This window comes from Triturus cristatus, chromosome 3_1, assembly GCF_964204655.1.
Source record: "Triturus cristatus chromosome 3_1, aTriCri1.1, whole genome shotgun sequence".
In the NCBI taxonomy this organism is placed as follows: Eukaryota; Metazoa; Chordata; class Amphibia; order Caudata; family Salamandridae; genus Triturus; species Triturus cristatus.
The window spans coordinates 334,589,033-334,605,341 of NC_140583.1; the positions used below are offsets into that span (position 1 = coordinate 334,589,033).

Genomic DNA, 16,309 nt, shown 5'->3' on the forward strand with positions numbered 1-16,309 from the left:
TCTGTGTTAATACTACGGCAGCGTTAGATGCAATTGTAGATAATCTTCAGATCATTCATAGCCACTCCAATAGATGGAATCATACCACCCAACACATCTAACACAATTTGCCCACATCCACACTTTACTCTCCTCAAATCCACAACATAATTCATCTCATTTAGATGGTAAACCCTTGGGAATAGCAAAGCAAGGTAACAACTTCGCCAACCAATTATGAGGCAGGGTAAAAAATGCAGTATTACCACACACAAAACAATTCCTCTAAATATTGGCTCTTCACCAGTCAAAAAATCACTATTGACAACATAACTCCTTTCACACTAACTCTCTCCAGCAAACTCCAATGATCTAATTCCCTAAGACCCTTTGCCGCACCATACACAACTCTCCTGACATTTAATTCTCCTGTCCTAATCTCGGATGCACATTTAAATCTCTAAATTTCTATTCAGCTTCAATTTTTTCTCTATTCTCATTCTCATCTTTTACATTTTTCAAAATGTTCACTCTCCTTTCATGATATTCCCCAACACTTTTGCTTGTCTCAAATCCAACTACATAAGAGCCCATCTCTAGTGTTGTAAGCTTTCAAATCAATTTGTGCAATCTTCAAACATTAGAATAAGTCATAGGATTCCCAGAATTTTCCAAAACAGGATGTTCTTCCTCTGAAGAATTGACAGATATTGCAACAAAAACTTGCTTATGAAAAACACTAACAAAAACATACACTGTAGGAAAATGGTAATTGAAAATAAGTTGAATCATCTTCAGCTGAGGAGGGAAGAAATGTACACACAAAGCAATGTTTAATATTAATTATCCTGGTGGTTTAATAAATCTGAATATACATTTTCCCTAAAGCCATCTACTGAGCTTCAAAAATTGTTTTTTGGTTTTTTTTGGGCCAAGGGCCATTTTCAAGCAACAGCCACAACCATTGTCAGGGTGAACCACAAAAAGTCACTTAATTAACCTGTGCTTAATGTTCTGGTAGTTTAGCAGAAAAGCAGTCAATCTTAACTTCAATGCAATGTGTGAAATATTTTTGCAGCACTTGAACAGTAATAAAGTAAAAACACAAGAAAAATCAAACACCAATGTAGAAAAATAGAGTGAAATTTTAAAAATTATTTGACACCAAATCGACAAAAATCCAATCATTAGAACAGGAAATATTCAGTTTCAAAGAGTTAAGGTAAGTAGAGTGCCTAAAAGCACAAAGCGCCACTTGCGGTTATCTGATAATACAAGACAGGGTGAAAGTCACAAGTTCCTGTGGACCGCAATGGAGCGCAGGCCGGATACCGAGACAAGGTTAGTCAGGCTGAAAAAGTTATCTTCTCAAAGTTTGGTGCGAAGAGTCCAGATTGCAGTGGAGGAGGCCGTGAGGAGCAGGGCAAGTGTCGCAGATGGTCGACGCTGTAGCGCGAAGAATAGACGGAGTGTTGAAGACGGTCGTCACTGTAGCGCGAGAAACCTGTTGAGCTTCACGGGCAGTCGCCACTGGAGCTTTACGTTGGTGGTCACCACAGGCTGTCTATGTTGTAGTACGAAGGAGGTCTTGCATTGCTGGTCGTTGCTGGCAGTTGCTGTTGCACAATAAGTCGGCTTCACTAGAGCTTTGCGGGTCGGCATGGGCGGCAAGATCTCGACCTGTACGTGCCCGTTCGCGGTGGCGAAGAGCCCAAAACCTCAGGATTTCTCCTTTGTGTTCAAAGGAGTGCACTCTGATGGCAACCATGGGTCCAGGACTTGGGAAGGAGTCTCCTGGGGAACGGGACTCGTTATTGCAGCAGGGCTCAGGCAGCTCCAGGAATGTTTAGCTGCAGTAAGTCAGCAGGGCAGTTGCAGAGAGGCCTCTGGAGCTTATGTCCATGCAGCTTTGAGCTAGAGGTTAGTCAGCTGATCCTTGGGAATCATGTCAAGTAGCCTGGTATGAAGGGGTCAGGTGCAGTCTTCCTTCTCAGACAGCATGACAGTCCATCTTCTGTAGAATCTATAGGTTCAGGACTGTACTGAATAGCTGGTCTGAGGGTATTTATACCTGCGGATGCATTATAAATATGGCGCAATTTCCTTCATAGCACTGGGCACACCTTTAAAACGAGGGAACGCCCTCGGAGGAAGCGCTGGCGCTTTATGTGCGCCAGTGCTTCCAGTATGACAGAAGGGGACGCACAAGAACCTGTGGCCCCACCTGTAATACCAAAGTGCCGGGGGGAGGGAGCGGAGCTCACAAAGTGGGAGCAAACGCCCGTTGTGCCCCCAGGGCACTTCTATAATACGGCTCCCAATGTCAGCTTTGATGTGGGAGAAACATCTATACCCCCCCCCCCCCCACACACTTGGTTTTGGAATTTCCGTCCTATCTGCCTTTGCCCTAGGATGTCTGGGGGTGACAAAAGGCTAGTGTGAAGTTCTTTGTGAGTGCCTATTGCAGTGCAAGTATGGTAAGTGACAGCTGCACCCAAACCCATCTTGTCAGGATGGATCATCCTGCCACCACCTAATACCACTTTGTGACACTGTCTGGAAGGATTACACAAAAGCCAAATGCCAATTACACTTAGTCATATGCATCTAAATAAATAAAGAAATGAATAAATAAATAGGCTGGTCTCAGTATTTCTTGGTGGTAGAACCATCTACAAATAAAGTCAGATCTCTGGCCTTAGTTTGGTACACAATTCTGTCCAATTAATGTAATCATGGTCAGGGTCTTCATCATTATTTTCATTGCTGTTTGTTGCAGGACTGAACATGTTGCACCTCTTGATTGAAATATTCCTAGCTGCCAGTAGTGTTTGCTCATACTCTGTAAGGCACTTGTTTGACTATTGCTAAATTGGAGTATAAGTCAGCAAAGTTCAACTGAATGGGGGAGTAGTACAATAAGGGAGTGATCCTTAACAATTCCTTTTGTCTGTTCAGTTACAATGCAGACAGCTGCAATGTATCTCAAACAACCAGGAAGAACTATGGTGACTAGAACTAATGTAGCAGAGAAGAAAACAAGTTACTTACCTGTAACTTTGGTTCCCCAGTATTGGTAACTTTCATAGATTCTCATGCTTTGTATCATTCCCCGTCGTCGGAATGGGAGCCTCGGTAAATAAAAAATATATCATAACCATAGAAACAAAAGAGAAAATAGGCTTGGGCCTCATCTCATTTTGTAGTATATCACCCTCTTTGTGTAAAAGAGCCCAAACTTTTGCCAGGACCAATCAGCACAGCCTCACCCTTTGGAACCTTCCTGAGAGAGCTCAGAGCCTCAGATTTTGGTAGCCGTTGTGCAAACAGCCACTACCTCAGTAAACCGGCAGAGCTTTCCCAGGGGAGGTGGGTGGGCGCATGAGAATCTATGAAAGTTACCAATACTGGGGAACCAAAGTTACAGGTAAGTAACTTGTTTTCTTACCCCAGTATTGGAACTTTCATAGATTCTCATGCTTTGTATCAGAATAGTTAGCAGTAAATCACAAAAGCACATTTTGGTAGACTCTTGGCCTTACATAACCATCTCAGTTTATAGTAAACACTAGTACATGGTAATCAAGAAAAAACAATCATTACTGAACCAAATGTGCTTACCAGGATGGAGGGATTGTAGGGAAAGCTCACCTCTCAATGAAAAAGATTCCTGAGGACTGCTTGACCAACAGCAGCGTCATCTCGTCCCACCGACTCCAGGAAGTAGTGTTTTGTGAAGGTGTGTACACTGCTCCACGTTGCTGCCCTGCAAATGTCTTTGATAGCAACTCCAGCAATAAGAGCCACTGAAGACGCCATCGCTCTTGTAGAATGAGCACGGGCCCTTCTGTCCAAAGGTTTGCCCGCAGCCTGATGACAGAATTGAATTGCACTGGAGATCCAGCGGGAAATGCCACTCTTAGCGAGAGGCAATCCCTTCCGTGGTGCACTGTAGGAAATAAATAACTGTGTAGACTTCCTGAAAGATCGTGTGCGCTCAAGATAGAATTTCAGACATCTCTGGACATCCAAAGAATGCAATGTTCGTTCCGCCTGGGTAGAAGGACGTGGAAAAAAGGAATTCAAAATCAAGGGTTCATTCAGATGAAAATCCGAAGGCACCTTCGGGATGAATTTTGGGTTGGTTCTCAATATTAGCACATCCTTTTTGAACTGCAGAAATGGCTCCACTATGGACAGAGCCTGGAGTTCACTAACCCTTCTAGCCGATGTCAAAGCTAAAAGGAGGGCTAGCTTCCAAGAGAGGAACTTCAAGTCCGCCCTGTGAATCGGCTCAAAGGGAGCTTTCATGAGCTGAGCCAGTACTAGGTTGAGCTGCCAGATCGGTGGAGGTGCTCGGACCGGAGGATACATCCGAAACAACCCTTTAAGGAACTGTTTTACAATCCTCGCGGACCATAGAGATGGCCCCGATGTCTTTCGTCGAAAACGGGATATGGCAGCCAGATGTACCTTGACAGAAGAGTGCCCCAGACCTGATTTAGCCAGCGACAGGATGTAAGGTAAAACCTGATGTGGCAGGGATTTATAAGGATGGAGTTTATTCCTCTGGCACCACAGACAAAACCTCTTCCATTTTGCCCTGTATGTCTTATTAGTGCTTGGCGCCCGCGCCTGAGACAAAACATCCCTGCACTCCCTGGAGAGATTCAGATGACGGAATTCTCTGTATTCAGGAGCCACGCTGTCAAGTGTAGTGACTTCGGATCGGTATGGAGCACCTGTCCCTGATCCCGCGACAGCAGAGATGGAATCAGCGGCAAGCGAATTGGGCGATCCTGGGAGAGAAGCAGGAGTTCCGTGAACCAGAACGCCGGGCCCACGCTGGAGCAATGAGAATCATCTTGCACGGTTCCGCCTTGACCTTCCTGAGAACTCGAGGAATGAGAGGAATGGGAGGAAAAGCGTAGCAAAATGCGCCGAACCAAGCCATCGAAAGGGCATTCCCCAGAGATCCTCGATGGGGAACCTTGCTTGCGTAAAACTGACATTTGGCGTTCTCCGGGGACGCAAAGAGGTCTATGGTCGGAGTACCCCATTTCTCGAACACTCCCTCCAGCGTGGCTTGGTCTAATTCCCACTCGTGAGTCACTTCCGTCTGACGACTCAGAGCATCCGCCGTGATGTTGAGGCATCCTGCTAGGTGCTCGGCTTGTAGGGTGATCTTGTGAGAAATTGCAAAATCCCAGATCGTCTGAGCTTCCTTGGACAGAGTTCGTGATCTTGTTCCCCCTTGCTTGTTGATGTAGTGCATGGCCGTCGTATTGTCCGTCCGGACCAGCACTGCACGATTCTGAATTCTGGGAAGGAACGCCAGCAAGGCTAAGCGAATGGCCATCAGCTCCAAGAGGTTGATGTGGTTTAGGCTCTGTGCTGGACTCCAGTGACCGCTGATTTGAAGCTCCTGGAGTACCGCTCCCCAGCCTTCTAAGAAGGCATCTGTGGTCACCACCATAGGAGACGGAGGAGTCCGGAATGTTAATCCTACTGCGATGTTCCCCTTTACCAGCCACCACTCGCAGGCCTTGCGCATACCTGGTGTTATCCACACCTTGTCGTTGAATGACCCTTCTGCCTGGCGCCATTGTTTGTCTAACTCCTCCTGCAGAGGACGCATATGAAGCCTGCAATGCGGTATTAATGGTATGCAGGATGATATCGATCCGAGTAAGGACTTGTACAGGCGAACCAACAAATTTCCTCTGCAGCACTTGACGAGCGGAGGCGATCAGCTTGCGTTGACGCTCCTCCGACGGACGAGCGGTGCACAGTGTCGTGTCCAGAATAGCTCCAAGGAACCTTTGCGACCTGGAGGGTATCAGCACCAACTTGGACCTGTTGAGCTGAAGACCCAAGTGGGCGAACAATTGAATGCAAATTGAAACGGCTTGAGAAGTTGCCTTGAGCGAAGGAGCCTTGACGAGCCAGTCGTTCAAGTATGGGAACACTTCTAGGGATTGATTTCTGAGAAAAGCAGCGACTGGTGCCAGCATCTTCGTGAATATCCGAGGTGCAGACCGAAGGCCAAACGGAAGCACCTTGAACTGGAAATGGCTCTTGCCTACTGTGAAGCGTAGATATTGCCTGTGAGCTGGGTGGATTGGAACGTGGAAGTACGCATCCTCTAAATCCAGGGACGCCAAAAAATCACCCGGATTCAGTAGACAGAGAATATCCTGGAGAGTGACCATCCTGTCCTTGGTAGGGGAGGAACAGTAGTCAGAGCCAGGAGGCCGCTATTGCCTCTTGGCATTGTCTCGTCTCTGACTATTCTGACGTCCTCTCTGGGACTGACGAGAGAAAGACGCCGATTGACCTTGGCTCGAGTACTGAGCCTTGTATGATTGACCTGACTGCGTTGAATACTGACGCTGGTTGCCTCTGTAAGAAGTGAACCCTCGTCCACGAGCTCCTCTGAATGGAACCTTCCGATAATTTAAGGATCCTAAGGACTTTGCTGTGTCCGTGTCCTTCTTGATGCTTTGCAGGGCCTCATCGACATGCTTGCCAAAAAGCATTTCCCCTTCAAATGGAAGGTCCAGGATCTTATTTTGGACCTCCTGACGGAACCAGGTTGCTCTTAACCAGCCTTGATGGCGCAAGACCGCTGACCCTGCCAAAGCCCTGAAAGCGGTAGAGGCTATGTCCATAGCACAGTCAATGACCTCAGAGGAACATCTCTCTCCTTCCATGAGGACTTGCTTGGCCTCCTCCTGACTAGAGTCTGGTAGTAGGTCCATAAACGGCTCCATGTCGCACCACATTTGGCGGTCGTACCTGCCTAGAATGGCTAATGAATTTGCTGCCCTAACCAACAAACTGGCCATGGTGGAAAATCTCTTCCCTACATTGTCCAGCTGCCTGCCATCCTTATCCGGAGGCGTAGTCAAAGGTGTTGAAGGATTCTTGGACTTGCTCTGTGCGGCCTGAGATATCACAGAGTCAGGCTTTGGTTGTCCAAGAAGACATGCAGGACTGCCCTCAGGGGCCTTGTATTTCTTCTCCAGCCGGGGAAGAAGCGGGATGACAGTAGCCGGGTTCTGCATAATCTTGATTCCCTCATCCCACACATGCTCAATGATGGGAATTGACCTGACAGACTTTTTATATTGTGCCTTAAAGTCATATAGAAAACAGTCCGACTGTTCCACTGTGAGAGGCAGACCAAATCTTTTGGATGCACGCTCCATAGGATTATGGAACCCCCCCAATATCTGCCGAAGGCGACACGTTCGTGTCCCGCCCTGCAGCATCCGGATCTTGCATTCCAGTGTCATCAGGATCCACATCCGGATCCCCTGGATCAGTTAGTGGGACCACGTGCCCCTCATCGTCATCATCCGTATCAACATCCTATGTATCCTCATTGGTAGGTTCCGGATACGAAGTCTGAGGAACCACTACTGGTACCACCACTGGTGAGGTACGCGGTATGTCTGTAGGGAGAGGTGGCAAGTCCACTGCCGGCCCTCGCGGAACCACTGATGTAGATGGATGTACTGGTGGAACGTCAGGGTGTGATGGAAATCAAGCTCTGTAGTCCTGCAACATCATCTGCAAGTCCGTAACCAGAGCAACTGGTAAAGCTATCATGTCCTGTCTCAAAGTGCGAGGACGTACTTCCTGCTGAACATATTGTTGTTCCTCCTGCTCATCTTGACCATAATACTCCTCAGTATCAGTCTCTTGCTGCTTTACATGCAGATCTGAGGGACTGTAGGCATCCCCATACTGCTCAACCTCATCCTCCTCCTCCGACTCATCTAGTAGCATAGATGGTGGTAAAGGTGTAACCCGCCTAGGTGATGCCATGTCCGGTGTAATTTTCAACCTCTGTATTGAAAATCCAGCAATTCGAAGGAATCCCAAGCGTCGACGAAATCGACGATGAAATCGTCGACGGCATGGCAGTCTTCGTCGACGATGCTTGAATCGTCGTCGACGGTAGGATCGTCGACGGAGCCTTTCTCTTCGTCGACGGCAAGCTCGTCGACGGAGCTTTCTTCATCGTCGACGGGACAACCGTCGATGGTCTCGTCGACGAACTCGTCGTCATCAGCATCGACGACGACGTCGCCATCGTTGTCATCGTCGGCGTGGTCTTCGTCGTCGAAACCGCCGTCGACAGGAGCTTCATGGAAACCGTCGTCGACGACGAGAATGAAGCTATCGTAGACGATGAAACAGGAGCAGACATCGTAGACGGTCCCGTCGACGAAACCAAGGAAACAGTTTTTACCGTGGAAATCGTCGTCGACGTACCTGCTTTAATCACCGTCGACGGACGCTGTTTCTTCACCGCGGCCATCTGTGGAGTTCCTGCAGAGTGTTTCTTAGCAGGCTTTTCCTTTTGGGACGGAGGAGAAGATATAGAAACCTCCTTTTTGTCCCTAGAGGCTGTGTCCACACCAGCAGCCTGTCCCTGCCTCTCCTTTTCACTTCCGTGAGGAGATTTCATGGGACCAGCCTCCTCAGACCTTTCAGAGATCCCGTGAGGGGCTTTGACAGGGGGTTCCGCAGAGATGGAGGGAGATGACCTACCCCTCTTCTTTGATCTCCTGGAGGAGGTGCCAGAAATCGAATCCTCCTCATCTGAAGAGAGAACCTCCTTCCTGGTCTTCAGCTTTTGCAGCCATGTCAGCAATCGACCTTCTCTGTCCCGCAAAGTCTTAGTAGACAAGGTCCGACAAATCTTGCAGTCTGTGGCCGTGTGTTCAGGGTATAAGCAGTAAATACAACTCTCATGCTTATCCTCAATGAAAAGTCTCTTCTTTCCAGAAGAAGCACAGGGCCTGAATAAGGCTTTCTTTTCCTTTTCTGACATAATGTCACTATAGATGTTAAAATGTAGATTTCTGAAAGAAAAAATTGAGAAAACTGAGCAGAGCTCAGTGGAGACTCCCTAGCACAACGTGCGGTAGAAAAATCTGAGGCTCTGAGCTCTCTCAGGAAGGTTCCAAAGGGTGAGGCTGGGCTCTTTTACACAAAGAGGGTGATATACTACAAAATGAGATGAGGCCTAAGCCTATTTTCTCTTTTGTTTCTATGGTTATGATATATTTTTTATTTACCGAGGCTCCCATTCAGACGACGGGGAATGATACAAAGCATGAGAATCTATGAAAGTTCCAATACTGGGGTAACTGAAAGGCTGCTTTACCTCACCATGCTTTTGAACTAAAACTGAGAGAGCACACCCTTATTTTTCATGATAAAAAACAGAGGTAAAACCCTTTGTCATAATCAGGCATTCTGAGAGTTATCCTATGGTAGATGTAGGCCTTGCAATAGTGAAAAACAAAGTCAAGAGTTTTTCGCTACTAGGACATATAAAAGTACATGTCCAACTTTTTAAATACTGCACCCTGCCCTATGAGATGTTCAGATCCTACCTTTGGTGTGACATAAGTGTATTATGGTTTATTTTGTCAATTTGAATTGGCAGTCTGAAACTGCACACATGCTGAAGTGGCAGACCTGGGGTATGTTTTAAAGGGCTACTTAAGTGGGTGGCCCAATAAGTGCTACATGCCAACTAGTAGCATTTAATTTACAGGCACTTGGTAAATGTAGTACATCTTTACAAGGGACTGCTAATCAAATTAAGTGTGCCAAATGAGTGAAAGACAATTGTATCAAAGGAGTAAGCACAAACACTTTAGCAATGGTTAGGAGTGGTGATGTGCACAGAGTCTGAAGGCCAACAGAAATACATTTCAGGAAAAGGAGGTGCTAAGGCAAAAGGTCTGTGAAAAGACCACGCAAAAGGTTGTCAGGTCTAACATGTGCCTTTCCAGCTGAAAGCGGGGGAAGCTATCCATCCTCCTAGGAGTTCTAATCACTAAGGCGGAAGAACCTGGATATTGGAGCAGTGAGACCCAAGGCAGTGTTCCACCATAAAGTCCATTCCCTGTGTATAGGTGGACCACCTCAACAGTTTTGGATTCTCACCTCTCATCTGCATGAGTCATCTGAGGGGTGGCCTGTGGTCTGTCTGAACTCAGAAGTGAATCTCAAACAGGTACAGTCTCAACCTATTCAGTGTCCAGACCACAGCAAAAGCTTCTCTTTCAAAAAAACTCCACATCTGTTCTCTGAAGAGTAACATCTGATTATGAAGGCTACAGATTGCTCTGAAGCATCTGTTTGCACTATGAATTTGTTGGAGAAATCAGGGGCCTTGAGTAAAGGTGTTGTACACCTGGCCTCCTTGAGGGTGTCAAAGGTTTTCTGACAGACCTCTGTCCAGATCACCTTCTTGGGCTGCTTCTAGGAAGACAATTGTGTCTCTTCTGCTTTCTCGCCCTAAGTGTGCCAGGTATGCCCAGTCGTGGGTCCTGGGCTCACTGTGCCACTGGAATGAAGCTATCCTGGCTGATGAGGGGTGAAACCCCCAAACCGTTCCTAGGATGCTTGTTTGCGGTCCAGGGAGGAACCTGGCTCGTCAGTTCGGGCTGGACTGTTCCCATGAGGCACAGGGTCAAGACTGATTTAGATATGGCTATGTCTAAACTGGGGTGGCATGGTGAGCAAAAGAATGATGGATTTAACCCAGATCTCTTGACTGGGAGTGAATGTTTTGATTTGTTCTGCATTCCGTCCACCAATTGTGTGTCTTTTGCTTCTTGGAAGTCAGCATAGTCAAGGGGGCCATAATGATGCCATATACCTTGACAAACCTCCTATATTATCCAGTGAAGCCGAGGAAGACCCTCATTCAAATCTGAGGTTTGGGTGGTTGCCAGGATGGTTTCAATCCTGCTCCTACCCACTAGGTGAACCAGATACACAACATATCCCTGCCCTATCTGGCACTTGCAGCCTTGATCGTAGGGTCTGCCTGCTGGACAGCCTGATGCACCTCCTGGAGGTGGAACAGGTGATCCTTCTAACTAAACTTAAGACAGCTATGTCATACAGGTAGGCAGCAATTAGTGCCTCCATCCAAGCCAGGTTTCTGCTGACAAACCTCTGAAAGGTGGCAGGAGCATTCGTTAACCCAAAGAGCCTGACCCTAATTTAGAAGTGGCCCTCTGGGATGGAGAATGCAGAACGCTCCTTAGCGCCCTCAGTCAGGGAAATCTGCCAGTACCCTGATGCAAGATCAAATGTGCTTAGGAACTTGGCAGCCCCCAGCTGGTCAATCAGCCCATCAGCTCGGAGGGATGGGGTGAGCATCAATTTTGGCAACTGAGTTGAGCCGCCTATAATCCACACAAAACAGGAGCAGTAGAGAGGTGCCCAGAAGGGCTGCTCTGAGTATCAGCAGCATGTATCTTGTATACTTCCACCTTGGTGCTAGCCCTCATGTGTCAGATAGCCTGTAAATTTTGTTCTTTACCAGCATACTGTCCCCAGTATGAAAATCATGAGTACACAATTGTGTAAGCCCAGGGGTGAGGGAGATCACAGAGGCAAACTGCCCCAAAAACTGGTACAGTCCCTCTGCTACTTGGGGATCAGGGTAGGAGAGAAGTTGAAACCTTCTACTGACCCATCCTGCTCCTTGGAACATAGGAGGTTGGGGAATGTTCACTCTCCTCTTATACCCCATCATCTGTCACCAAGTGCATGGTGATTTTAAACCTTTCATAAAAGGGTTTGAGGCAAATGACATGAGGCACCTGGGAGTATTGAGGTCTACTAAGTAGTTAACCTCAACCTTTCTCTCCTTCACCTTATAATGCCTTGACCAACAGTCTGGGCTCTACTGGCTCACTAACCCACACTTTTTGTCCACGCTAAAACGTTACCAGAGTGACCTTCTGGGCATGCCACAGCTTCATCACTTCTTGGCTGCTGGTTTCTGAGGGCCAGTATGTAGCTACTACATTCTGGGTAGAGGGTGGCTTCTTTCACCAGATTTAGAGGTCCCCTAATAGGGTGGCTATAGAGGAGCTCAAAGGGGCTAAACCCAACTCCTTTCTGTGGCACCTGCATGCAGGCGAAAAGGAGTAATGGCAAGAGGACGCCCAATTTCCACCTAATGGGCTCAGGCAGGCCTATCATGCCTTTAAGGGGTCTTGTTAAATCTTTTAACCAGCCCATTGGCCTCAGGGTGATACTGTATGGAGAACTTGTAAGGTACCCCACACACATACCGTATTGGCTTCATGTAAGCAGACATGGGGCAGGGGATATTGTATTTATAATGTTGGACATTTCCTGGTAATGAAAAATTTCTCTAATTAGTTTTTCACTATTGCACGCCCTACCTCTCCCATTCGATAGCATTGAGTTGCCTAATTGTGTTTGTGTGGGAGCAGGTAGGAATATCAGGTTTGGTGTCCGAGGAATTGTAATTTAAATCTCTCCTTAATTGTACAGTCAAATTCTCAGTCACAATTCTGAAATTGCCACTTTTAGAAAGATGGCATTTCTCATCTTTGCTGCCAATGGTTTGTAAGGTCCTGGAAAACATGTTAATTTTATTCTCTCCGACTTTTTAGACTCCCATGATCTCCTGCATCATACTCAGACTGGTTTCCGTCCCCTTCTTGGAACAGAACCAGCGCTTATCACCGTAGTCGAAGATAATAGACCAGGGAGGAGCAGTAACCATTATTCTCCTCGACCTGAGTGCCATCCTTCGACACAGTAAATTTTGACATCCTCCTTAATAGGCTTAGGAGCGTTGGAGTATCAGGGGAAGCAATTACCTGGATTCAATCATACCCCAATGGCAGAACACGGTTAATCATAACATCCTCCTACACAGACTTGCAGAGGTGGGGGTTACTGATCTGGCTCTGAAGTGGCTTTGTTCCTATCTTTCAGACAGACGGCAGGCAGTAACTCTGCCTCCGTACCAATCAGATTTCCTGCCTAATAAACACGGTGTTCCTCAGGGTTCTTCAATCAGCCCGATTTTGTTTAACGTTTATATGCAACCACTAGTTAAACTTATCAATTCTAGTAACATCATGGCTGTCAACTATGCTGATGACACGCAGCTGATTGTTTCCCTGGAAGGTGACCAGGTGGACTCTTTAACCTCCTTCCACAATTGCATGCTGGAAATGATGTCATGGCTGAAAACTAATGCCCTGCAGTTTAATAGTGCCAAGACCGAGATTCTACACTGTTCGGTAGGCAAGGTGCCACAAGTCTTACCTTCTAATTTCTGGCCCCTTCCCTTGGACACTCCCCTGGTCCCTGTGAAAACCGTGCGTAACTTGGGGGTGTGTTTCAATGAGAAGCTGAGTCTAGAGTCACACGTCAACAAAGTGGCCTCGAACTGCCACATGATCATGAGAGGCCTACGTAGACTCCTACCACTGCTCCCTCCCCATGTTAGAGGAACAGTGGTTCGTTGCACAATTCTCAGCCGTCTGGATTATTGCAACGCCTTGATGCTTGAGTCCCCAGGATATCTGATCCAGCGACTCCAACGTATTCAGTCAGCTGCTGCAAAACGTGCCCTTCTGAGACCTCGTATATCTTCTAGCACTAGGGCACTATCTGATCTCCATTGGCTCCCGGTGCAACAGAGAATTCTGTTTAAATCTCTGTGCATAGTCTTCACAGCTCTTCATGGCCTTGGCCCCGGGCCGCTGCAAAATCTCTTTAGTTGGTACACTCCTATGCGCAGTCTGCGCTCTTCGGCAGCTAGGCTGGCCAAAATTCCTAAGACAAAGAGATCCACCTTGGGGGGACGAGCCTTTAGTGCTGCGGCAGCTCGTCTCTGGAACAGTCTCCCTATGGAGCTCAGACAGGTCCAGGAATTGACATTGTTCCGTAGGCAGCTCAAGACCTGGCTCTTTCCTAGAGCATAATCCCTCGTCCTCCTTCCCTTCACTGTGTCGCCAGCGCCAGGATGCCCGTAGGGTTGCAGTGCGCTCTATAAATATATTATACATACATACATACATTCCAAGTCTTTGCTGGAGAATCCACCTCTAGGTGTCTACCCCTCAGTTATGGAGTACCTCAGGGATCCTCCCTGAGCCCCACATTATTTCATGTGTACATGAGGCCACTGGCTGATATCGTCCTGCCATATGGGATTAAAATTGTCACCTACGCAGATGATACTCAACTGGTGGTCTCACTTAATCATCTGCACAATGCTCCTTCCGATCTGGAATCTTGCCAGAGAAAGTGGCAACCTGGATGCAACACTCCTGTCTCAGGCTCAACGGAGACAAATCCAAAATAATGTATCTAGGTAATCTGCCTAAAGGGATCTCAAACTGCAATGGCCAATCTGTCCAGGGCCCGCACCAACCCCAAAGGCCAAGATCAGAAGCCTCGGTGTCTGGCTAGATAAATCGCTAAAATATGATCAACAAGCAGTGGAAGTGGCAGGTATTTGCTATGGTATCCTCAGAATACTGAGGAAAGTTCTCCTCCTCCTACCTATCGGGGCTAGAGGAACTATGGTCCAGGCCCTAGTCCTCTCGCGCCTGGACTATGGTAACTCCTTGTACCTGGGTGCGCCAAAATCCACCACAAGGAAACTCCAAGTTGTCCAGAATTGGGCTGATAGGTTGCTACTTGGTACCCCTAGAACTTAACCAGCCAAGTCGTGCCTGAAGACCTTACATTGGCTACCCATTGTGGAGAGGATTACAATTAAATTTAAATCCCTCTGTATAGCCAATAAGACTCTTATGGGCAAAGGACCTTTAATTTATAAGTCCCTTATCACCTTTTACTGCCCTAGGAAACTCATCTGCACTGCGAGTCAGAGCTTGGCTGTTATCCCTAAAATCTAAAAAAAATGCGAAGTGGGGGTAGCTCCTTTTCTTACAGCATAGCCAAAATGTAGAATACCCTTCCCCTGTATCTGCGCTCTGAGACCCACCATCTCACCTTCCGAAAGCGTCTGAAAACATGGTTGTTCCAGAAAACTATTCTGTAAGCCTCTTCCCCCTTCTGTTCTGCCGCTAGCGCTGGGATGCCTTATGGTAGCTATGCACTCAAGAAATGTGAAATAATAATAATAATTGTCCTCACCCTTTTGTGCCTGTAGCCTCCTTTCTGGGTCACATGACCCGGTGACAGTTGGCCTTTGTGTATTCCTTCCAGACAGTCACATATTAAACGGTATTGGCAGGATGAGCCACTCGGACTTGATGAGAGGGAAGGAGCTTACACGTGTCTTATTTGCACTTCAAGACACCGCCACAGTTCACACACAAAGGACTTCATGCTACCCTATTGTGCCTGCAGATAGACTGGGACTTTTAGGCATGTCTGTAGGGGAAAGACTCCAGAATTTCTCTCACTTCAAAGTGGGCACCAAGTATAAAAAGAGGACCCTCAGACTCACTTTTCAGTACATTTCTGGACCTGTTGATACTAAAGAAGGACTGCCCTGCTGCCCGACACCTTCCCCTCTGTCTACGTAGGAACACTGGACCTGCACTCTTCATCCCTGGCTGCCTGAGTGACTCCAAGGGCTAGTTAGCTGGCCTCCTGTTCTGTGCTGACACAACAAGCTCCAGAGTTCTCCCTGGAACAGCCCAACTAACCTGCTGCACTGGACCTGATTGGACCTGCCTGAGGCCTGCTGGCCTCTGATGGAGTGAGTTCCTGATCTCCAAGAGGTGCTTCCTAGGTCCTGGACCCTTTGTGTTTTGTCACTTGAGCTCCTTGTGGAAGAAAAGAAGAAATCATGAAGTTTAGGGTTCTTCAAGACCACATCCAAACCCGTTCATACCAAGATCTTGCTGCATGCAAAAACCGCTAATGCGAAGCTCTGTGAACCCGTCTCTTCATGCTACAGCGACCGCAAGCGACAATCAGCAAAGGCAGATCTGAACTTCGCGCTACAGCATCAACAGCCCACAGTAACTACCAAAGCGAATCTCCATCAACAATCGTCCTCAAAGCCCAACAGGATTTTCACGCTACAATGACAACCATCCACAATGTCTGGCCTGCTCTTCGTGTTACAGGGACGACCTTTCGTGCCACTCTCCCTGCTCTATGCAGCCTCCTCCACTGCGAACAGAATTCGTCATGCTAAACTTGAAAGGTAACTTTTGCAGCAGGACTAACTTGGTCCCTCTATTCGGCCCGCACTCCATCGCAGTCAACCTTAACTTGTGACTTTCACCTGTTCATATACGACCAGATAACCATGATTGGCGCTTTGTGCTTTTAGGCGCTATACTTATCATAAAGCTTTAAAATTGCATATCTCCTGTTCTACTGATTGGATTTTTGTTGTTTTGGTGTGTCAGGTTGAGGGGGGTACAGGGGAACTGGAGGAGGACCTACCTGAAGTACGCTGTCAGTCCACTCCCACCATTGTGCCTGCAAAAGAAAAAAAAGATGGCCTTTTCATTTTTCAGGATCCGAA

The 16,309-nt window shown here is 47.4% G+C and overlaps 1 protein-coding gene across 1 annotated transcript in view; it reads right to left on the reverse strand.

Annotated features, from left to right (window-relative positions):
* SEC11A (SEC11 homolog A, signal peptidase complex subunit) overlaps window positions 1–16,309 on the reverse strand; it is a 436,958-nt gene that overhangs the window by 357,300 nt on the left and 63,349 nt on the right. The window contains exon 3 of the mRNA XM_085644052.1: window positions 16,228–16,263. Within this exon, the coding sequence (XP_085500178.1) occupies window positions 16,228–16,263 (36 nt within the window). The remainder of the gene's footprint in view (window positions 1–16,227; window positions 16,264–16,309) is intronic.